We start from the raw sequence: 23,639 nt of genomic DNA, 5'->3' as shown, positions 1-23,639 counted from the left end.
CACATAAAGGGATAGTCGCCCAAAAGTATTAATTCTGACATCATTTACTCAACCTTGATGTTGTTTAAAACCTGTATGTGTCATTTTTCCTGTGAAAACAAAAACATAACTTGATAATTGTTGGTAACACTTTCGATTCCTATTGACTTACAATATTTTTTTTTGTTCATACTGTTTAGTAAAAGTCAGTGTGAACCAGAATTATTAAAGGAATAGTTCACCCAAAAATGAAAATTACACCATAAACTTAAAATGCACAGAGTTTTTTTCTCACTGTTGTAACATGCTGCTTTGCAAGGTTTTGTGAAAATATTTCAGCTTTTGTTCATTGAAATTATCCATCCTTGATCACTTTTTGTCAGCTTTGACAGAACTCCTCTCAGCTAGCGTGTCGTTTCAAAGCAAATGTAGCCTTCTCACCTTACCTGAATACAGAGTGCTGATTTGCTGAAATGGACTTATTGGATTCTTAAAAGGGCTCTTGTCGGCTTTTGTAGTAAAACGCAAACTTGCCATGCCTTGGACAGTACCAGCTTTTTTTGACAAAATGTGCTTAGGGTTCAGATCACGCAATTTATGGAGAATAATGGACAGCATGTCTGTTGTTTTAGAATTTTACTCATCTTTTTAAACATCTTTTAATGTGTTGCCTGAAAAGTCTGCTTTTCTTTAATATAAGTGACATCACTTTGATGTTGTGTTTTATAGTGCACTGTCATTCATGATTTTATGAATTTTGAAGCCGTGTACATCCGGAATATACTGACATTGAGTGCATGATCAGACATGGGATTTTTTCCCTACAATTTCATTGTTGCTTTGATCTGCATGTACTTCACAAAGCATTAAGCAGCACTTTGAGATATATTGCGTGTGTATGTTGTATATATATTTGCATTCAGGTTAATAGGTTTTATTTATTACAGGGGCAGACCAACAGGAACAGACAGCCTAGCCACCAGCCCTCTCCAGTCTCCAACAGAGGAGAAACCAGAAGACAAAGATAATCTAAAAAACAGCACCAGAGTGGGTCCAACTGGAGTCAACATTCCGGTCACAATAACAGCCCCACCAGGAGATACTACCGTCATTCGCAGTAATGATTATTTCATCTCCTGATTGAATAATATTGAGCCCATTGTGCCAAAAATAAAAAAAAAATCTATTGGGTTATTCAATTAGTGATTTTTATACTTCCATGCAACCCTGATAAAAATAAATGGTCACACTTCATTTTAGGTGGCCTTGACTACTATGTATGTACATAAAAAAATAATTACAATGTACTTATTGTGTTAATATTGTATTGTAAGGTAGGATATGGGTAAGCTTAGGTCAGGTTTGGTGGTATGGGTAGGTTTAAGAGTGGGTTAAGGTGTAAGGGATAGGTCAATGGTGTAATAAAAATGTAATTACAGATGTAATTACAAAAAAGTGCAATGTAAAAACATGTATGTGCACAATAAGTACATTATACCAAATGATTAATTAAAATGTAAGTGCATATTAGACAGTTGGACCAAATAAATAAATACAATAAATTTAACAAAACAGCAACTTAGCTAAATTAGTCCTGGTATGTTCCACTTTGTAAAAAGTGTTTTGACTGACATGAGGGTAAATAAATTAATTTTTGGTTGCATTATCATTTAAGTATTAGTTACTAACTACACATTTCTTATTTTTGAAAAAGCAGCGCTGCTTAAAAGAATATTTGACACATGTGGCATTCTCTTTTCATCTTTGCTCTAATGATTATCTGTTTGACAGTGAACAATATTGATGGTGACAGTCTACTGCTGAACGAGGAAAAGAAAGATCTTGATGAGCTAAATCAGAATGCACCCAAACACATTCTGCCATACAGCTCCATGTTTGTCTTCGGTCCAACTAACCCGTAAGTTAAACCCTAATTCTTGAGGAGAGTTTTTATATTATAGTACTTGCCTCAGTTTGTTCAGAATAAGCATTTAGTTGTAAGATACCTACTAGATATTATGAATAAGTGTTGTTTTTCAATGTTGTCTCCACAGAGTGAGGCGACTGTGTCATTATGTGGTGAACCTGCGGTATTTTGAGATGTGTATCCTTACAGTCATCGTCATGAGCAGCATCACCCTCGCAGCTGAAGACCCTGTGCAGGCCAATGCCCCACGCAATGATGTAAGACTCACAGACCTATTTGGAAAATTTTACATTATAAATTCCAAGTCTAAAAATGCCTATATAAATATATATGTGTGAATACGATCTGGGAAAACCCATTGGTTGGGGCTGGGACCTTTTCAGTAAATAAAAAATTTTTTTTTGTCAATTAAATATTTTTTCATTAAATTATTGTTCTATAACATCTTGCCTATCATCTCTAAAAATATTGTCAAATTTCACTCAATTTATTGCAGCAAGCAAAAAAGACTGCTTTGTCTTAACATCACAAAAACAGTTAACATATCCTATCAAAATAAATCCGGTAACATATAATGAAGGTGAATCATTGCACATTTCCCGCCAGTCCTGTGTAAACTACGGCACGCAAAGTTTATTTATTTGTATCATGAGATGGTGGAGCGCAAAAAAATGCAGTCTCAAGTAGCTGCTCAATTAATGATCTTGCTCATCTCAATCTGCTCAATCTTGTATATATATATATATATATATATATATATATATATATATATATAGTATATACAATTTTTTTCTTGTTATGCAAGTTATAAAATGTTTTTGTCATTTCATATAATGTATTTCAATTTTTTTTTTATGTTATCTATAAAAGCCAGCAGACACTGTCTTTGACATTATCCTGGGGATATGACATCAGTGGTGTTTACATAACTCAAGAACAGTCCTTTAGGGCAGTATGGCAGCCCTAGTCTGAACTGTTATGTTGAGGGTTGCGACTAACCCCACTGACTGGCTTTTGCACCACATTTTTTTTTCCGACAATCCGTGAACCCATTAAGCACCCAGTGCCATTAGCCCATATATTAAGCACTGCTGTTTGAATTACAGAGAATTACTTGTAAACATGTCTGCAAGAATCACATAGTCCAGTGTCTTTTCTTTCCACTTGATTCACTGGGCCTGATCGGCTCGTCCAATGAATCGCTGCTGTGGGAGGAATAAAACCCACAATAATTTGAAACATCTATTTTTGTCTCTCAAAAAATACAATGTACATCATGTCTATTTTGTTTTGGGGATTATTGAATTACTCGCTGAATCATAGCTGCAGTGAGGCCAAACATTATGGTTTATGCTGAGATTTTTTAAATTATTTATGGCATCATCCACTTTCTTTTACTCAGACAGTTTGTGGGACAGAAATACAAAAAAACCCTGCTTATTTCTTGTGGTTGCCTCAGGTGCTGAAATACCTAGATTACATCTTCACTGGTGTGTTCACGTTTGAGATGGTTATAAAGGTAAAAAAAATCACCTTTCATCTATTTTTAGAGCTGTGCACTATTACATAATTTATAAAAAATTTACTTAAATTTTTAAAACATTGTTTTGTTGTTAATGTTGATACTGATACTTATTTTCCAGGATTCTTTATTTATTAGTTCAAAATAACACCATATTTTGAAATATAACCTTTTCTAGCATCCTTGCTCCATAGAATTTATACATGTTTGTTTACCACTTTTTTCATCTCGCATCTAGATGATCGATCTTGGGCTGCTGTTGCATCCTGGATCGTACTTCAGGGACCCATGGAATATACTGGACTTCATTGTAGTCACCGGTGCTTTGGTGGCCTTCGTCTGCTTGTGAGTGGCTTTATTTGTAATTCTGTCAGTGTGGAGTAGACGGAGCGGTCAGAAGAGCAGACTGTCAGTTCAAATCCAGCAAGAGAGCATTCAGTCAAAAATGACGGAAACAGGATGTGACTGTCTTCTGTTTAGTATCTGGTGTGAGATGGTGCTCTGTGATGAGGGGAAGGTTAGCATCTGTGTGTAGATTGGTCTTTGGAACTGAACGGTTTAACGTGCATCTGTGTTTTTAAGCTCATAATGGGACTGTGTATAGTGCGCACACCTGCGCTAATGATTCAGGTTTAATATTTCCCTCGGGAGCTGAGCCAGACAGTTGCAGAAAAGACACATTTCTCAGCAGTTTGCTTATTGTTCCTGATCCACCCATGATAATTAGTAATGATTTCCTAAATTTGCTGTTAATCTGCTAGTTAAATTAATTCATGATTTTCAACTGATGGATAATAAAATAGCAATAAAATCACGTATGAATATAATAGAAGCACATTAGAATTTTTCATTTCAAAATAAAGATTTTGACTTGACTCGAGATGTAAATGATCTTATTTTTCATTTGAACAGATTTGGAGAAACTGAACATCACATCACTTGTTCACCAGTGGATCCTCTACAGCTTATAAAAACATCACAATAATCTACAAGCAGAGGATCCTTTGGCAAACAAGTGATTTACCTAAATCTGTTCTAAAGAAAAAACAAACTACCTCTTGGACGGTCTGAGTGTGAATACATTTTTGGTTGAACTGTTCCGTTATTTTAGAGAATATTTTATAGCCTTGGCAAAGTAAATTAAATTCCTTCATAGCAATGCCCTTGCAACCACCGATATTTCAAAAGCCCGGTGGATACAATTTCCTCTGCGAGGCAGACATAAATGCAATCGCTCGGCTTGACAGTGCATGTGTGATTTGTGTAATAAATTCAAGGTCTAGTTTGAGTGTGGCTGAATCCTCTTAGTTGTCATGTGCAGATGCTCAGTTGTCTCACTCCACCTCTATAGTTGACAGAAGGACCCTGGGGTGCTTTAAAATAGCTGAAAAAGAGGTGATAGAAAACTGCTCGGCTTTTGAGACCAGCAGTTCTGTGTGAGTTTGCAGCTGTATTATTCAGTAGCGCAGAAATTATCCATCAGCTCCGGTTAGCACCTGTGCTTCAGATGGTGACACTTTTAACTCTTTTAATTTTATATATGCAGTTATAAATGTATCTCATACTGTGTTCTGCTCTTTCTGATTTGTGCCTCTTTAACTGTGCTGTAATCTTCTTCTCTCTCCTGTGCTTTTCTTCAGTGGTTAATAGCAAGCTTGTGTCCTGTGGGCTTTAATGTGTCTCTTTAGCGCTTAGCGCTGAAACCCTATTTTAATTGTATTTTTGTTATTATTATTATAATTCTTCTTCTTATTATTATTCTCCATCCATCTTTCTTTTCTTTCTCTGTCTGTCTCTCTCTCTCACACACACACTTTCTTTATCTGCCCTGTCCTTTCCTCTCGCTTGCATTGCTTTCAGGAGCTTCATGGGGTATGACTTTGTTATTATCTGTTTCGTGTGTGTTTGTGTGGATAAGGAATTGCTAGACCAATGCAACACATTCACAAGATTTGTGAAAATGCACTTCTGTAGACCATGATTGGGCATGCATTCTTAAACTCAAAACACTTCAGCAAGGAAATAAACCACTTGCCAAATGTTCTTATTTAATATGTATTCATAAGGAAGCCCAACATGCATATGTAAGATTAAAATCAAACTAGCTAAGGATCAGCATCAATCACCAGGACCTGCATGAATCTTCATGCATGTATTTTCTTATAGTGTGTGTGCTTGTGTGTGTGACATTTTCCAGTCTAACCTTTTTTTTTTTTTTTTTTACTTTTGTGATTTTTATCACAGTTCCATGTTGCGATGTCTCTATATTTACTGCTCAAAGTGATTTTTCTTGCAGAGATGTTACACACAAACAGTAACTAATAATCCCTCACTCCATCATGTCTTTGATTATTGTAATGTTTTGTAAGGACTGTTCGTCCTTCCACAGTGTTTCCACTCAGTGACAGCTCTCTTCTGTTCTAATCTCATTTAATCTGCATTTACTGCTTATTCTATGTCTGTGACGCATCTTATTATATGTGTGTTTCTATGTTTGTGTACATGTGCATGGTTTTTCATTGGTATTCCTCATCAGATCGCAGCAAAGCGTGACCAGGTGGGCACTGTCTATATATCTATAAAAACATACACTTCACAACCCCCTAGCCTCCCCACCCCAGCCCCCCTATGGACCAATCCAAATTCTTCCACTCATTCAGCCTTTGTAGAAGTGGATGGACCTACTTACCCAATGACTTGACCTTTGACCTTTTCAAGGGCTTATAGAAACTAATACTCCTGCAGTTTACAGAGGACATGCTAACAGTTAAACAAAAGCTGAATTGCTACTGATAACTGCTTTTAAATTATGTATATAGTTCTACAGAAGTAAACTGATTGTTGTGATAGATAGATAGATAGATAGATAGATAGATAGATAGATAGATAGTGGGTGCCTGGAGACAGATGGTCCTCTGAAATCTATGGGAGTATAGTTGAGTGTCTCATTGGGGAGAGATCCACATGCACCCCTGGGGTGTGTGTGAGACTGACAGACATTGCATGGACATTGCATGCCAGTGTGATAGAGTCCCAACTCCTCAATGGAGAGAAAAAGTAAGCAGGCAAATCACAGAGCTAAGATATGACTCCCTAAACCTGGCTTTTATTTTTGTACCAGTATGTGTCCTCACTCAGTATGCTTGTTTGCTATGTCAAGCAATTGAATTTTGTATCTTAAATAATGAAGGTTTTTTGAGACACACAGAAAAAGCTTATCTTAGCGAAGCTTGACAGTTTATTTCAGCTGTCAAGGAAATGTCTCACCAGTCAGAAAGGACCACTTTTATGGATTAAACAAGGTTGAAATGGAGGTTGTTCTTGTTCATCAACATGTCTGCTAAAGTTTAGAGTAAAAGAGTTTTAGAGCCTTTTCTTATCCTTTTTGATGAGTTCCATTCTGTTGAACGCTGTAATTTTAAATGCCATTTATGGTGAACCTGCCTTTCCGCAGCTGTAACACTCAGAAAACGAATCATTCAGTGTGTCATTGATGTTGACTGTCTTCAGTGACTTCATTTAACTTCAAGTCAATCCTGTATGGAACTCCAACAACAAAGAGGCATTTATTATTCAAACTTTAATAGATTTATTTTTTGTGCACTTTATTATCATTTTCTTTTAAAGCAAGCATCACTCTTATGAATGTTTATACTTAATTTTAGGGATTTAAACATTTTAACAAAGTATTAAACTTCATTGTTTACATTTATTTATTGTAAACAAGTGAAAAAGTCTTGCTGTAAACCAGATTAAATCACCCTTGCAACCATCACCAACAGCCTAATAACATAGAGACAAGTTTTCAAAGAGCAATAATTGTAAATAATATTTTTTAGCTTCTCAACATCAGACTTTTACTTGGCCAACTGTGGTTTTTACAAAGAGACCATCCCTGCTGAATGGATTGTTTCTTTGGATCTTTTTCTGGTGAATTATTGTTATTTTACAGTAGTATTACATCTTAAATTAAATGATGATCAGTCTCAGAGGTAGGTTTGTCTCTGTAGAATAACCTCCCCTTGAAGGCATGCCTTTTACTAACCAAATAAGCTCTAGCTAATGTAATTCTGAATTACATGATGGGCTGGAGGAAGTGATTACCTCATTACAATGTAATTGGATTGAATTCAGGCTTTGTGCATGTGCTGGCAGATGACATCAAAACCAAATGTACTATATCAAGTGTATGTTACAATGTGTGATCACAGACGTGTTCGAAAAGTCATTGCTCTTTCCTTACAGAGGAACTAAAGGCAAGGACTTCAGCACCATCAAGTCCCTAAGGGTCCTTCGAGTCCTGAGACCATTGAAGACTATTAAACGTTTGCCTAAACTAAAGGTAATTTCCTACTATCTAGATTTTAGTCTGCTTCGTTGTTTTATACTCCACTGGGAGCATGCAAGTGGAGTTAGGGTGGTTTTAGTTGTAAAAGATTGTCATTCATTAGAACACATAGCAAATATATCATCATAAATCAACTATATCTTCATTTAAATCTTGACAGTATGCTCAAATAATTAGGAAATTAATCACAATGGAAATAGAAAGTCACTTCAGAATAAATTGAGGGATGTTGTATTGCTTTTTTATGCCTAGTATGCTATTTCAAACATTGGCTATGACAGACAGTGGCACAGATAGTGCTGTTTAATGTAAATTTGTGAAAGATAAATTACATTTTTAATTGGCTAATCTTAGTCAGAATAGCAATTGCTATCTTGTTTTTGTTCCAGTGTTTCTCTAGGTACATTATGTGTATTACTGTGCTTGTTTGGGTGTACATCTTTCTCACTAATTAAATCACACACTTAGGCACACAAACAAATCGTTTTAGAGACACTCGCTGTTATCTCATTACATGGCTAAATTATAAATATAAACTTACATTTCACACCATTATTTATTCATTTGGCTGAAGAGTCATCATCAGTAGCATTAGAGTAAATAATCGACTAAAAAACAAAATTGCAGTTTAGTTTAGTTACAATACTAATGCAGAGAAAAATCCTCACAAGTCCACTGGGACATTTATCCTGCCTACGGAGATCTTATTAGCATTAATGCCAAAAAAATATATGCTACTCAGTGCTAATAATGATACCCCAAGGACAAATAAATGACAGAAAAATTACACACACACTCTCGTTTTATCCTCAGCCTAAGTGCAGTCATGTAGAGAAGAGGAGCAGTAATCAATTAAGACTTTGCCACAGCCTAGTATTAGGGAAGTTGTGTGCTTTCACGAGGGTCTGGTGACATTAACACACAATGATGTTCTTCACCGATGGATTTAACGAAGGTGTGCTTTACTGTCTACTGTCTGTGTGTAGCAGTGAGGCCTTCCTTTCCAGAAGATGTTTGCAGGAGATCTGATTTGTGCTGTTTGTGTGTCCCCAGGCCGTGTTTGACTGCGTGGTGAACTCTCTCAAGAATGTGCTAAACATCCTCATCGTTTACATCCTCTTCATGTTCATCTTCGCTGTTATTGCTGTGCAGCTTTTCAAGGGGAAGTTTTTTCACTGCACCGATGAGTCCAAAGCCCTGGAGAAGGACTGCAGGTACAGCTGTGCTGTCGGGATATATTCTGCATGATGGATGGATGAATTGATGGATGAATTGAGAGAGGGAAGAAGAAGAACAAATGAAGACCAAAGGGAAGGAAGTGACAAGTGAAGGAATGCAAGTATAGTAGGAAGGTGGAGAAAACAGAAAAATGGAAAGGATGGATGGATGGGTAGATGGAAGGAGAATGAATGAAGAGCAAAGAAAAGGAAATGACAAGTGAAAGAATCAAAGTGTGGTAGGATGGTAGGGTAGAGAAAAACTAAAGGATAAAAGGAAAGGAGGGATGGATGGAAGGAAAGAGAAAAATGGATAAAGAGCAAAGGAAAGAAAATGACTAGTGAATGAGTTGAAGTGTGAAATAGGTAGGGAACTGAAAAAAAAATTAAAGAATAAAAGGAAAGGGTGGATGGAAGGAGGGAGGGAGAAGAACGAATGAAGAGCAAAGAAAAGACAGAAAGGGAGGAGAAAAAGGACAGAAGTAATAAACAGTTTTTACAAGATAGAAAAGGAAAGGGAAGGAATTTGGAAGGAAGAAGGAACGAATCCAAGCAGGAAGAAAAATAATAAATAGCAGGAAGTAAATAGTAAATAAAGGTAAAGTTAGATTTTGATGTGTTTGTACTCAGGGGTGCGTTCCTGGAATACGGCAGTGATGGACTGGCCATGACACAGCCGCGCGTGTGGAAGAAGTATGATTTTCATTATGACAACGTCCTGTGGGCCTTTCTGACCCTGTTCACTGTCTCTACAGGAGAGGGCTGGCCAACGTGAGTCCACACAGAGACACTCAATGCTGCTTTACTCCTTTTAGTCTGTCTGTTCTGATTAAGTTTCTGTTCTTGCTCAACTCTCTCTGGTGTAATCTGTGTTCCTCTCCACTCTCTGCTTTCTAAGTTTTCATAGAAATTCATAGAAAAAAAAACATCCTTAGTTAAGAGAGAGAGAGAGAGAGAGACTCTGTGATGCAATGCAGAAAATCCAGAAACTTTTTCATATATAACTTAAATCCCTCTTTAACATTCAGTCTGGTACTCTGTGATATCTATGCATTCTTACTTGAGTTTTTTATTGACAAGGATGTAATCTTAACTATTGCATGTAAACAACGTTTTCCCTCTCTGTGGTTTTAAGATGATGCTTTTTTGGTCTGTTCTACTTTATGGAAATGTTTAACATTTGTATTCAAAAGTTGTTGTTTTTTTTACTTTATGCCTTCAGAAAGGAAATAGAAAACAAAAAGGGAAAATAACATTAAATAGAAAAGTGCTAGACATTTACCAGTTCAGGTTTGTGTTAATCAACTGTTAGCTGCATTATAATGACAATTATTGCATAATAAGTTAAAAGAGAAAAATCACAGTGAAATCAAAATGAGCAATTCACAATTTTAAGGAATGCTGAAGCCGTTATTATAAAAGAATTACCCTTATTTTATCTTTTATCATTACAGTTCTTATCAAAGATCTGCCTAAATTACAAAATTAAGATCTGTTCTATGTTTTGATTAGTTTTTTTGTTTTGTTTTCAATTTCAGTTTCACTTAGATATAAGTCACAGAGGAGAAAAGATTATCTCAATCACTATGTTTATCACTATGTTTAAACAAGAATATAATCTTCATAAATTGCATTATTATTTTTGTAACTCTTTACAATAAGTTTAAATAGTTAACATAAATAAACAATACTTCTACAGCATTTATTAATCTTAGTTAATGTTAATTTCAGAATTTGCTAATGCATTATTAAAATCACAGTTTGTGTTTGTTAACATTAGTTAACGCACATAAACTAACAACAAATGATTGTATCTTTTTGAATTAGCATTAAGAAAGATAAATACTGTAATAAATGTATTGTTCCTTTATTTATGTTAGTTAATGCATGAAGTAATGTTAACAAATAACACATTATTGTAAAATGTTACCATTCTTTTTTTGTAGTATTTTAAAATATACTTTTATTAAGGATTTTTAGTTTATAGGAAACGCCTTAGTTTAGTAGTTTTGGATGTAACTTTACACCTTGTATGCTTAAAAGCTTACTAACATTCTCCCTTTGGTTCTCTAGAGTGTTAAAACACTCTGTTGATGCCACATATGAAGACCAAGGTCCCAGTCCGGGTTATCGCATGGAAACCTCCATCTTCTACGTGGTCTACTTCATTGTCTTCCCCTTCTTCTTTGTCAACATCTTTGTGGCTTTGATCATCATCACTTTCCAGGAGCAGGGAGATAAAGCCATGTCAGAGTGCAGCTTGGAAAAGAATGAGGTAGGACGGGACAGTTGGAGGCTTACATAATCAGTTAAAATCAACCGTGACCGGATGAGTAGATGGGGTGACGGCAAACTGTAGGCACCGTTTACTGTTGCTTAAAACAGAGTTTCAGTGTATGCAAATCCAAGGTCAAAGTCTAGTTTTATACAAGCACGGACAGTTGTGAGATGCCTGGAAGAGAAGCACTCTTAAGAGAATTCCTCTCACCTGTGTGTGGCTAACGCACCTGTCCATCTACATCTCCACTACCTTGACTCTAAACTCCTTTGACAAACACATGCGCACACACACAAAGCAAAAACGTAAACCCCTGTAGCAACTACCAGACCAGTCAGTAAGAACTCTTTGAACTCTCTGGCCTTGTTTTTAAAACCTATTAGGCAGTATTGTTGTCTAAACCATTTTTGAACGTCATAAATATTTGATTTGAAGTGCTCTATGTAGGCATAGAATCTAGCGGTGTTTAGTTGGGTGGTTAGTTGGTCTTGCCCGATGGTATATGCTGGTGGTATATACATGGTATACACTATGCTGGTTTAAGATTCAGGATTTTAGGTAGTGCTAGTAGTTGTAATTACTGTATGCATAAAAATGTGTAAAAACACTAAATAAGAAAATGGCAATTAGTTAACATTTTGTTTTTATTTACAATGGTTACTATTTACTATTTGGCAGTTTCAGAGTCCAGTTAGGGTCAGTTTAACTGCCAAACAGCACAAATGAAGCACTTGGTTTTTGAACGGCGCAATAATAATTTTTTTTCAGACGTCTCTATATATGTCTCTGTTCTTTATCTATGTATCTGTATCTTCTCTCAGAGCAGACATTAGCCTGTGTTTAAATATTAAACTGCTGTAACTCTGATTTGTGCAGCTGGTTTGATGTTTGTCTACTAGCACTCATTTGTTCACAGCCTTTCATTCATTTGATTTATAGAGTTTTGGAAATATCAATGCTGTTCTGATAGTCAAACATGGAAAGATGAGGGTAATGAGTGGTTGCGTGTTTGTAGACATTCACTTCAACACTTTGTTCAGGAGTTCACAGTGTGCTTTGATTTCTACAGCGAGCTTGTATCGACTTTGCCATCAACGCCAAACCTCTGACTCGCTACATGCCGCAGGACAAGCAGTCTTACCAGTACAAGATTTGGAAGTTTGTGGTGTCAACTCCATTTGAGTACTCCATTCTGACCATGATCGCTATCAACACAGTGGTCCTCATGATGAAGGTAAAAAATGAATCTCTTATGTTATTGCTGTGAACCACCTTTTAATATCTTTATTTTTAAAAGTGTGCCAAGGCTGTAGACAAGCACTGAAGCCATTCCATCACACAGACTGAGGTTCAGCAATGCTGATTATTGCATATGAAATGATGTGCGTGAATATTCAGTTGTGAATACGTCATTTCTAATTTTGGACTCCCAAAAGCCTGTTTTACAGATCTCTTGAATATTTGAGTGAGCGCAGAGTGAGTCACTATCTCTCCGTGTTTTTGCTGCTTCTGTAGTTCCATGAAGCTCCTTATCTGTATGAGGAGATGTTGAAGTGGCTGAACATCATCTTCACGGCTCTCTTCACGCTGGAGTGCATTCTCAAGGTCATTGCCTTCGGCCCTCTGGTGAGAATGAAGAGACTCTGATATTACTTATAATTTATCGTTACAATCAGTGTTTGATACTAAAATAGTCATTCAGTCTATGAATAACACAAATACATACAGCAAGACAAAACCCCAAAAACACTACACATTAGTCATTCTAGTCTACCATGTAATATTTTTGTCTTCCAGTATTTTGTTTTTAGCGCATTTCATATTTTAACTGGTAGAACCTTTTTGATAAAACTTTCAGTCAACAAAACATTATGCATTGGGGCTTAGGTTTATTAAAGTATGCAAAAGCATAAATAAAAACATTTTCATCAATGCACACCGCATATACATTTCGTTGTCCAATAGGGCAGAATAAATTGGAAGGTGGACCAGACTTTTTGCTGATAGTAAAAACTCAAAACTAGTTTGATTCAAATGTGAGAGGAGCTGAATAAAGTAAGAGTGTGAATGACTGATTTGAGTGAAAAGTGGAGCCCTGTTGGTTGATTGAACAGACCGCAGAGCCGACGGCAGTGCAAGAACTGTGAAATCAGCGAGAGGCTAATGACGGCCCGGTGGGTGAGAAGAGTGTGGTTGGGTGTACAGTATGAGCAGGGGTGTGTGCAATGCATCATAAATCTCTCTTCAGTGCTGGCTGGTCTGACCTGAAGCAGAAGGTCTCATCTCAAGCTCCATTTCCATTTATGAGGCTCATTTATTAAGAGCTTTTCTGGTGCCTGACGCTTGCGTTTACCTCCACCTGTTTGGAGCTCAGGGTTGATGAATGGGTCTCGCTCGTGTTGTTCTGTCCGGGATCCATGTCTAGCAGCACTCTACTAATCTTTGCACCATTCAGGAGAGACATGAACCTGAGGCTAAGACACCTGACAGACTGTCCTGCCATGAAAGATCTATTACACGACTCACCTATGTCTGCATTTCAGGCTGCCTGAGTTTTTGTGTGTGTGACTCTCTATTTTTGTAAGAGCCACGCTGTCCTTACTAGAATTGTGAAAGATTTTAACAGGGTTTAAAAAAAAAAACGTATACTCCAAACTTAAACTAAATATTATTGTAAAATGAGATCTCTAAGGAATAAGTGCAGAGTTTAGATCAGGTAATTTAAATTATTTTTAAGTGATGTGAATTACGATCTACAGCACCTGCCTTTTAATGAAACAACTGAAATTAAAGGGATAGTTTACTAAAATTAGATATCTTAGAGGGGAGCTTGTATTAATTCAAGGTTATTTAACCTATGGTTTTGTTCATGTTAAATGCTTTTCATACTGATTAGATGTCTGTGGTGTCATTTTAATTTTAATTGTTGTAGTTTTATGTTTTTCTAAATGTGTGCAGAACTACCTGAAGGAGGCATGGAATGTTTTTGACTTTGTTACTGTGCTGGGTAGCATCACTGACATCCTGGTTACTGAGATCAAGGTGAGTCATTACATAGACACATCAAAGCATTTGAGAACCAAAATTCAAAGGTATTTAAATAAAACAATTTTAAATCTCAACATATGATAAATGTTATGAATAATGTAACGTTCCGCAGTTGATGTTTCAGATGAGAACCTCTAAAAGCTTAACTTTGTCTCTTTGTGAGCTTTCAGCCTTTATTTTTTGTTGCATATGTGTTGTGGTTTTAGTCTGCTTTCAGTTTGTCTGTGGTTAACATCATGGGGACAGTTTGACAGGGTTCCATGGAAAACCTACAAAATGTTAAATATTCAAAACTCATTGATTTCATAAAAATCTATTAAATTTCTGTAGTTTTTCCTATATGTGTAATACTCTACATAGCACTGTACGCAAAAGTAAATATAATTCAGCTTGATTAAAATGTGGGCACTTTTAAACCACATTTAGCTTAATGCAACCTTTGCACTAGATGATTTCAAATGAATTTGGTTCAGCCCTTAATCTTTCAACCTGTTTTAAGACCAAATCATCTGCTGAAGATGACAATCTGGAGATCTCCGCCAATGAGTTCTGACAGCTGTGTCTCTACGAGTCACAGACAGACTCTGGCCTCTCCTAACAATTTCACTGTGACTCTTATTTCCATGCTAAATCTCTGTTGGCACCTGTCCCCTTCCTGTCCCCGACGGACTGTGCAGATGGTAAGTGGCTTCATCGCTCCTGCACTGCCTGTCTCTGTCCAAACTCTCCTGTCAAACCTCTTTATCCTAATCTTGAATGCTCACCTTTATACCTGCTGAGATCAAGACTCGGTTCAATGCAGCACCAGGCTTAGATGCAAAGGCTTTTTTTTGTTGTTATTTTGTTTCTACTCACAGTGATGAACAGATTTTCCCTATTTTAACCCCTTTTCCAGTGTTAGAAAAGACTAGGAATGGGTGGTATGTATATGGGCTGTATATGGTGAAGCTTTTTTTAATGTTGATTTAGTTTTTCTGGTCAGTTATGAATAATGTTTAATTGGTTTGTCTTTACTAAATTATTGATGTTTATACTGTTACTGTGATAGCAGCATTTAATCATTGATAAGCTATTACATTTTGTTAAACTATATTTTGTATGATTTACTGACAATATACAAATTAAAGAACACAGACGCAACATCTAAATTGGGCATTAATAATGGCACACATAATTTAAATTTTATCGAGCTTAATGGTAATATTTGTTTTATGTCAGTTTATTGTCATCCTTATTTTTATTCGTTTTTATTAGCATTTTATTTTATTAGTTTTAGTTACTAATAATAACCATACTGTGATATGATATCTTATTGCGGTCACACTGCCCATCCCTAACAGATTTGTTTATTTCTAACAATAATTTCGTGCATGAAACTATTTTTAATACCTTATCAATAAACGTAACAAATCTAACAAAGGCCGCTGGTGACACTGACTTGATTGAAGATTTGTCCTCGTCTCGGGTTTAAATACAGCTCCAGTGATGCGTCTCTGATCTCTCTTTCTGCTTGTATCCAGGATAAGAGGATTAATCTGAGTTTCCTGAGACTCTTCCGGGCCGCTCGTCTTATTAAACTCCTCCGGCAGGGCTACACCATTCGCATCCTGCTCTGGACCTTTGTTCAGTCCTTTAAGGTCAGAAGTTGACCTTTGACTTTACTTGGAAAGCTTAGACAACACTGTCAACTGTTCAAGACTATTGTTTGTCTGTAAAATAACTGTATTTTATCCTCAGGCTCTACCGTACGTGTGTCTCCTTATTGCGATGCTCTTCTTCATATACGCCATCATCGGGATGCAGGTGAGATCCAGCGAACTTTAAAAGACTCTCATGAATGTTACCCTTCAAGCAACCTTTGCATCTGAGATCTCATCCACACAGCTGCTACAGTAATCTCGCTTAACATTTACAGCTTTAACATGATAGATTATTGATTTTGGGCTAATTGAATGACAATAATAATCTGTGTAAAAGGCGCAGGCTGTTTTACATGGACAGGTGGTGATTTTGCATTTGAAAGCTTCATAGGCTTTATGAAAAAGAAACCATTGTTCCAGTCTTTCGGTTGGATCTCATCTTTAAGTTTGATTGCTCGTTTAAGAAAGCACAGGCAATCTCCCAGATTGTGTTGGAAATGATGGCGTCTGCCATCTAGTAGATTAGGACTGCATTGTAAATCAATGCTAATTGTATCCTGTAAGACTGGGAAGCAACATCATCAGTAAGCCATGCAATCAACTGTACGCTTGGAACTCCTACTGCCTACTGCTTCATAATTCAGCATAAAATGTGCTTTTGAGCCAGTTTTTGCAATATTTTTTCCCAGTATTTCTATAGTAAGATTTGAATTACAAGAGTCGTGGTTCAAGTTAAGCTTTATTTACATTATGTGACATGCTGTTGATTAGCACAGCCAAAAAATATATATGTTTTAAATGTTTGGTCAATCATTCATTTATTCATCCTCTCTGGTATTCCCTTACATGTATGACATACAAAGTGTACTGCCTTCAGATGTTCATGGCAAGACAACTTGGCACAGACAGGTCAATTATTTCCAAAGTAATAAAAAATGCACTCTCAGCTCTGGGTCTTAAATGCGTAATTTGTGTCAGAAAGGTATATAAATGTATTATTTTTATTACTGTATGGATGCCACTTTAAAAGACTGTGTCCTTCCATGGTCAATAGATTTTGTAATATTTGTGGCTGACAGATTATTGTGATTTGTTTTACTGTCTGTCATTGCATTGCAACCCTGTAGATTTAAGAGAGTCGGTGTGTTTGTTTGCAAGTCTGCTGTTTGACATAAAGTTATAAAATTTATAAGCATGAGTCACACTTTATGGAAAATGTGTATGTGGCCTTGTTAATACTGCAGATGCTTACTGTAACACACCCTCCAGGCAGTCTGAATTATTGACACGGTCCCTGCAGGTATTTTCATGCAGCCTCAATAGGAAAGTGCACACATCGCACTATGTAATTTTCAGCCCATCTCCACCAAAAATGCTTGCATTTTCTGTAATGCACCCAAAATTAGAATGCTGATGTGCTTTTCTCTGTATGGTCAGGTTTTTGGTAACATCATGTTGTCCGAGGAGTCAGCTATCAACATCCACAATAACTTCCAAACATTTTTTCAGGCCCTCATGTTGTTGTTCAGGTAAAGTTATTGTTTAGTCTTCTCAAAATATCAGCGCTCTGTTAAAATATAATGCAAGTTAATCAAAAGTTTCTGACCCTGGCTATTTGTATGTTACAGGAGTGCTACAGGGGAGGCTTGGCATGAAATTATGCTGGCTTGTCTGAGCGAGAAGCCATGTGCCAATGATTATGAAAATACTGAATGTGGCAGTGATTTCGCTTATTTCTACTTTGTCTCTTTCATCTTCCTTTGTTCCTTCCTGGTTAGTGGAACAAATCCCAAATACAAATTCACACAAATTCAAAAATGACAATCCTGTTATCATTTACTCAACCTCATGTTATTTCAGACCTTAATGACTTTCATCATTGGAACATAAGAACTATTTTTTTAGCCAAATGTTCAAGCTGCTCTTTTGAATGCAATAGAATTGAATGGTGACCACAGCTGTCAAGTGTGATTGTCAGCAAATATTGACAAAAATGTACTTTACTACTGTAGAATGCTTGAATGAAAATGCACAAGTTAGGATTTATTTTTTATAATGTCAATCTTTGGTGCCTATTTACTTTTAGTTTATAGAAAGAGCAGCTTGGACATTCTGCTCAAGTTATATTTTAGTTTTGTTGGAAAGACATGAAGGTAAGTAAATGATGACAATATTTTGTTTATAATAATTCAGTTTTTTTTTAAAGAAAAAATCAAATATATTCATACTTTTGTTTAGCGAGGACACATTAGGCTCATCTCTGAATGACTGCCAAAATTCAGCATTGCTGTCACATGAATATTTTTAAAGTGGATTAAATAGAAAACACTTATCATTTGTAAAATTCCATATTACCGTTTTGCTTTGTTTTTGATCAAATATGCAGCCTTGCCGAAGCGTTTTATAAAAAAGAAAAATGTGTGTATATATATATATATATGTATATATATATATATATATATATATAAAGACCCAAAGTGTTCACCACTAATGTATATGCACAAATGAAACAGTGAACAAAACATTAAATTGCACAGTGTAGCAGGTTTCATAAGTGCAGCAACTTAATCTGTTATTTTACATAATTCTAAGATTTGTTTTACTACTTATTGGAGATTTCTTCTCCTGTTTTAAACAATTCTATATCCTACAACCATCAGATGCTGAATCTGTTTGTCGCCGTCATCATGGATAACTTTGAGTACCTGACACGTGACGCCTCTATTCTTGGGCCTCATCACCTCGACGAGTTCATTCGTGTTTGGGCTGAGTACGACCCTGCCGCCTGGTGCGTATCACTCCTCCGCGGTGTTGCCGGCAGTTAGTGCCACTTTAAAAAAAGTGACAGCTCGAGACTAAGTGGTTGAAAGATGCCAGCTTAAGAGGGTACGCCACTGGCGCTGTGTCTGATTTACTCAGAGCCTTAAGTCACAAGAATCCCATTTTACTGTGTGACCATTGGTTAACATCAAATCCTCAAGCTTTGTCTATGCTGAGGAATGCAAATCTTATCCTTTGCATGCCATCCACTTTTAGTCTATCTTGAGCAGAACAGATTTGAAGCCTATCCTCTCTGTCAGTGTAATCCATTTTAACTTGAAAACACACAGCTGAGAGTAGTTATCTCAATAAGCATGAAATCTTTAGATATTGACGGAAATGTATTAAACTCTTGTGCCTTTTTAACCCATATCTTATTTTTTGCAGTGGAAGGATACACTATATGGATATGTACAATTTGTTGCGCGTAATCTCACCCCCTCTTGGCTTAGGAAAGAAGTGCCCTAATAGGGTTGCATACAAGGTTTGAAAACCTACACACCTTCCCTCCAGGGGGCGGTGCTGTGAAAAATGAGTGCCCATAAAATGCCTGAAAGTGCTAATGTCTGATTGGATTATACTCCCCCTCTTTCCTTACTAATTTTAATATGGGTAACCATGGTAACCAGGAAACAAAGCCAAATGCTAAATCCCTGATCCCAAACTAATCCCATATGTACACTCATCTTAAATATGGATGTACTAGAGCCGCTTTTATTGGCTCTGCTTAAAATTAGACCAAATATTAGCTTTGTTCCTGAGTATCTGATTGGTTAGCCATGCTGCGTCCTAGCATGCAAGGACGGAGGCTCCAGACTGCAGCCCAATCTCATCATGCCATGTTCTTCATCCCTGGATCACCGGCAGCCTGTAGCTTTAAAAGCAGGCGTGATCCATCTGTCCTTCTGAGACAGGATGGTATCGGATTCCCTTGACCTTCCTTTAGAATCCTTTATAACAATGCTTTTTTTTTTCATTTTCTTGCTTCCTTTCATTCACATCACATATTATTTATGTTCTCCACTACTCCTTCCCTCTTCTTTTCTTGTCTTTGTGACCTTTGAACTCACCCCTGTGAAGTGGACGCATATCCTACCTCGATATGTATGAGATGCTTCGCCACATGTCCCCTCCACTAGGTTTGGGAAAGAAATGCCCTCCAAGAATCGCCTATAAGGTAGATCCCACCCCCGACTGTTCCTTAGCTCCTCCTCTCTCCTGTCGTTGGCTGATATGCCTGTCAGTCAGTGCTCTAATTGTGGAAGTGTTTTTTTGTGTGTGCTTTGTGTTGCGCTTTTTATGTGCCTTTTGCCTCTCACTGATAGTAAGAAAACTCTAGATTTCCCCATTAAATAAATATTACATTTAAAAATACATTTATTTCGTACAAAGTATAGTACAAATCTATAACTGACACATTACTTGGGACTTTTACCCAATTTAATTGCATTACGCACAAAGTTAGTTGTTCCATATTAGCAGACTTTAAGTATACCAGTTTAGTATGATAGCATTGTGTTTTATATATTAAGCACATAAATATTTAAATGTATTTATATTGTAATTGATGTTTTAGTATATTTATTTTCCACTAGTGTTGATAGTAAAGTCTAGGAGTTATGCCCTGAAAAATCTGTCTACATAGATAGCTCAGTAGATTTTAAAATGGAAGAAAAGTACACAGCAGAATAAACACACAGTCAGCGCTCGATTTCATCTGCAGCAGTTCTAAAGTTGTCTTTCGCTGTATAAAAGAAACTAAGAAAGTAAAAAATCTGAATATCAAAATCTCAAGCGTCACTGGTACAGGGCTGGCTGTTTTGGTCGCAGGCCGTTCTGCCACTTTGAGAGCTGCCTCCGAGTCAATAAGTTTACACACCCTGTTCCAGCTGTCTGAATGGGTAACGTTCAAGAGACGCGCGTTCGTGTCTGTCTGCCGAGCTACTCTCTGAGGCCACACAGTCGTCTGCGTGCATTGAAGGCTTGAGGATGCGACGTTCTCCAGCGAGCTCTAAATAGAACAAGCCCCCACTTCCCCCGAGTTCAGAGCACCGAATCAACAGGGAGGAAAGAAAGAAAGCTTGCTGTAGATGTGTGTTCAGTGGAGCGTCCTTTCCCTTTTTCATTGGTAGTTGTTGTGGAAACATGTCTATGCTGGCCTACGCAGTCTAATGAAGGCAGAGCGTTGTCTCTGTGCATGATGTTACACTCCTTCACGATACACCACAGAAACAGATCCATTCTCTGTTTATTTCTTTTAAACAATGTGACTAATGCTGGGTGTGTTAATGTGTGCAGCGTCTGCTCTGGCTTCACCTTGAGTGATGCATTTTTCGTGGTTGGCGCATTTGTGGTTGTTGGTTTTGGTTGGTCAGCAAGCATGTCATCTTTTCTCGCTCTCTGGTCTTTCGGAAGGTCATCGCTGACTTTTTAAAAACAAGAAAAGCAGCCCATCAACATGTCACATTTCAGTGCGCATGAACTAGTGCATTTGCATTCTCTACGTGGACAGTAGTCATAGCTGTATCTATCTCAAAGGCAAAGGATTTGTGAAGTTCATATTTTATCCCCAAAATTGGTGTAGTTGGAGTCACAGAACAGTTTTTGCTTAAACCTGTTTAAAAAAAACACACACACACACGCACTCAGCTCAGTGTTAATATGATCTTATACATTGTCAGGTTATTAAGCATAATCAGCGTAAGATTGTTCATGTAATCTCATTTACTGAGAAACCTGTGAACCTCCAATAATGGCTGAAACTCACAATGTTCGCAGTGTGACAAAAACAGCTTTACTGTCTGCTAACTGGAGAAATGCGGCAAAACATCTTCCATTTCCAACATCACTCATCCTCTGCATGAAATATAAACACACTCTCTCCCTACTCGTTTCGATGTCCTGAAGAGATGATTTGTGTGCTGAGATGAAAGTTCGGAAATGACAATTGACGAAAGGGAAATTACATAGACCCAAATCGTTACTCTCCCTCAGCATGCAAACTCCTCCTGTGATTTGTTATGGTCATTTCCGTATCCTGCAGTCATGTGTGATATTAATCTGTGTACGTAACTCCACAGCGGTTGGTGAGGATGAACATGCCCATAGCGGAAGACAGTACGGTTCACTTTACCTCTACTTTAATGGCTCTCATCCGAACGGCCCTGGAGATTAAACTGGCATCAGGTGAGTGTCCGCTTGGAGCCCTCAGGGCCAGTCACTGGCATTTGTCAAAAGCTCGGTTAACTGTCCATCTGCTCCAGCAGCGCTTTTCACCAGTCACTGCTCTGTTCTATCAGCCTCATTTAATTTAACACTCCGCCATCTTTAAAAGCGTTACAAGTTAATTGAATGAAGCTTTCCCTGCTGACTTTGACTTTTATTTAACCTTTTACTTAGTGCAAAATATGATTAAAGAATATGATAACATCCATTAACAGCTTCACCAAAAAAAAATATCTTCTGGGGATATCAAGGATAAGAATTATGAAAGATTCAGACTGTTAGATACTGTGGTAACTCTTTAGCATAGGGATACTATTAACTAGTTGTTTCTTAGCATGCCTGCCATTAACAAATTGGCTTGCTGGTTTATTAGTACTTATGAAGCACATCTCCTGCATGACCATATTTTACATCCCTAATCCTACCCAATACCTAAACTTAACAATTACCTTAGAAACTATTATTAAGCAGCAAATTAGGAGTTTATTAAGGCAAAAGTCAGCTGGAATTGCTAGAATTAGATCTTAAAATAAAGTGTGACTGATACCCTTGACATAATTGTTTTTTTTTTTTTTTTCAGGAGTTCTGGCTCAGCGGCTTTGCGATGCTGAATTAAGGAAGGAAATAAATAAAATATGGAGTAACTTGTCTTCAAAAACAGTAGACCTACTTGTGACACCTCATAAACGTAAGCCCTGCATTTGGAATCTCTTGCTTGATTTCTGATGCTTGATTGCTTGATTTCTTGCTTGATGTTGATTTCTGCTTAGAAAGCACTTAACAATTATATGGAGTCTTAATTAAATGCTTTTTGGATCTTCCATTAACAATAATGATGACTTTTTCCACCTGAGTTATTCACCATGGTTCTTCTTGTGACTTCTGAGCTTTTGGTGCCACCTTGTGGACATTGATTTTCTCCCTTGCCTTCTGTCCACTTGGTATTTCATGTGCATTTCACTTTCTCTTAGATAATGAATTGACTGTAGGGAAGGTCTATGCTGCTCTCATGATTTTTGACTACTATAAGCAGAACCGAGCCAAAAGACTCCAACAGCAGCAGACTGCACCAGGCACACAGGTAGAGGACCTACAAATAAATATATCTGTTGAATGTGTTGGATGTTAAATATTAAGTATATTATATATCAAATTAGTTATTAATTTATAACATAGTCCCTTTAAAACAGTTGTCTTTTGTCCTCAGAGTAAAGTTGGAGTCCTCTTCAGACCAATGCTTCCTCTAACACACTTGCACGATCAGGTGCCCCTAGTGCTAAAAGCCTCTTCTCAATCAGATACCACACCACAGCCAGATGCCCCGCCCACATCCTTTCACCTGACCAATGGGGATGCAGTGTGAGTGTTCTAACATTCTGCACTTTATAATACAATGCTTTTCATTTGCACTTTTTAATATATGTATATGCCACAGACAAAGCCAGAGCAGTGCCATGAAAAAGTCTCCATCAGGAGACATACCTCAGGAAGTCACACAGGAAGTAAACAGGAGACCTATCCAACGGGGCCAATCGGAAGACGTGCCAAACACATACAGATCTCAGGTGATTTGACCTCTACCTGTGATTCAGAAATCAGTCTGTGTTAGACGTTTGCAAACAGTGCTTGTTTTGT

General features: G+C 37.1%; 1 protein-coding gene across 1 annotated transcript in view; it reads left to right on the top strand.

The window, feature by feature from the left end:
• Window positions 1–23,639, top strand: part of cacna1bb (calcium channel, voltage-dependent, N type, alpha 1B subunit, b) — a 103,073-nt gene that overhangs the window by 69,328 nt on the left and 10,106 nt on the right. Inside the window, exons 23-48 of the mRNA XM_043222150.1 lie at window positions 927–1,096; window positions 1,771–1,897; window positions 2,034–2,163; window positions 3,366–3,425; window positions 3,667–3,773; window positions 5,289–5,300; window positions 5,965–5,985; window positions 7,674–7,770; window positions 8,830–8,990; window positions 9,624–9,764; window positions 11,067–11,268; window positions 12,341–12,505; window positions 12,787–12,897; window positions 14,230–14,313; window positions 14,997–14,999; window positions 15,840–15,956; window positions 16,057–16,122; window positions 17,397–17,488; window positions 17,588–17,732; window positions 18,620–18,747; window positions 19,860–19,956; window positions 21,860–21,965; window positions 22,585–22,692; window positions 22,976–23,085; window positions 23,212–23,363; window positions 23,440–23,569. Coding sequence (XP_043078085.1) covers window positions 927–1,096; window positions 1,771–1,897; window positions 2,034–2,163; window positions 3,366–3,425; window positions 3,667–3,773; window positions 5,289–5,300; window positions 5,965–5,985; window positions 7,674–7,770; window positions 8,830–8,990; window positions 9,624–9,764; window positions 11,067–11,268; window positions 12,341–12,505; window positions 12,787–12,897; window positions 14,230–14,313; window positions 14,997–14,999; window positions 15,840–15,956; window positions 16,057–16,122; window positions 17,397–17,488; window positions 17,588–17,732; window positions 18,620–18,747; window positions 19,860–19,956; window positions 21,860–21,965; window positions 22,585–22,692; window positions 22,976–23,085; window positions 23,212–23,363; window positions 23,440–23,569 — 2,842 coding nt within the window. The remainder of the gene's footprint in view (window positions 1–926; window positions 1,097–1,770; window positions 1,898–2,033; window positions 2,164–3,365; window positions 3,426–3,666; window positions 3,774–5,288; window positions 5,301–5,964; window positions 5,986–7,673; window positions 7,771–8,829; window positions 8,991–9,623; window positions 9,765–11,066; window positions 11,269–12,340; window positions 12,506–12,786; window positions 12,898–14,229; window positions 14,314–14,996; window positions 15,000–15,839; window positions 15,957–16,056; window positions 16,123–17,396; window positions 17,489–17,587; window positions 17,733–18,619; window positions 18,748–19,859; window positions 19,957–21,859; window positions 21,966–22,584; window positions 22,693–22,975; window positions 23,086–23,211; window positions 23,364–23,439; window positions 23,570–23,639) is intronic.

This window comes from Puntigrus tetrazona, chromosome 21, assembly GCF_018831695.1.
Source record: "Puntigrus tetrazona isolate hp1 chromosome 21, ASM1883169v1, whole genome shotgun sequence".
Taxonomy (NCBI): Eukaryota; Metazoa; Chordata; class Actinopteri; order Cypriniformes; family Cyprinidae; genus Puntigrus; species Puntigrus tetrazona.
This window is presented reverse-complemented; position numbering and strand designations above follow the sequence as displayed.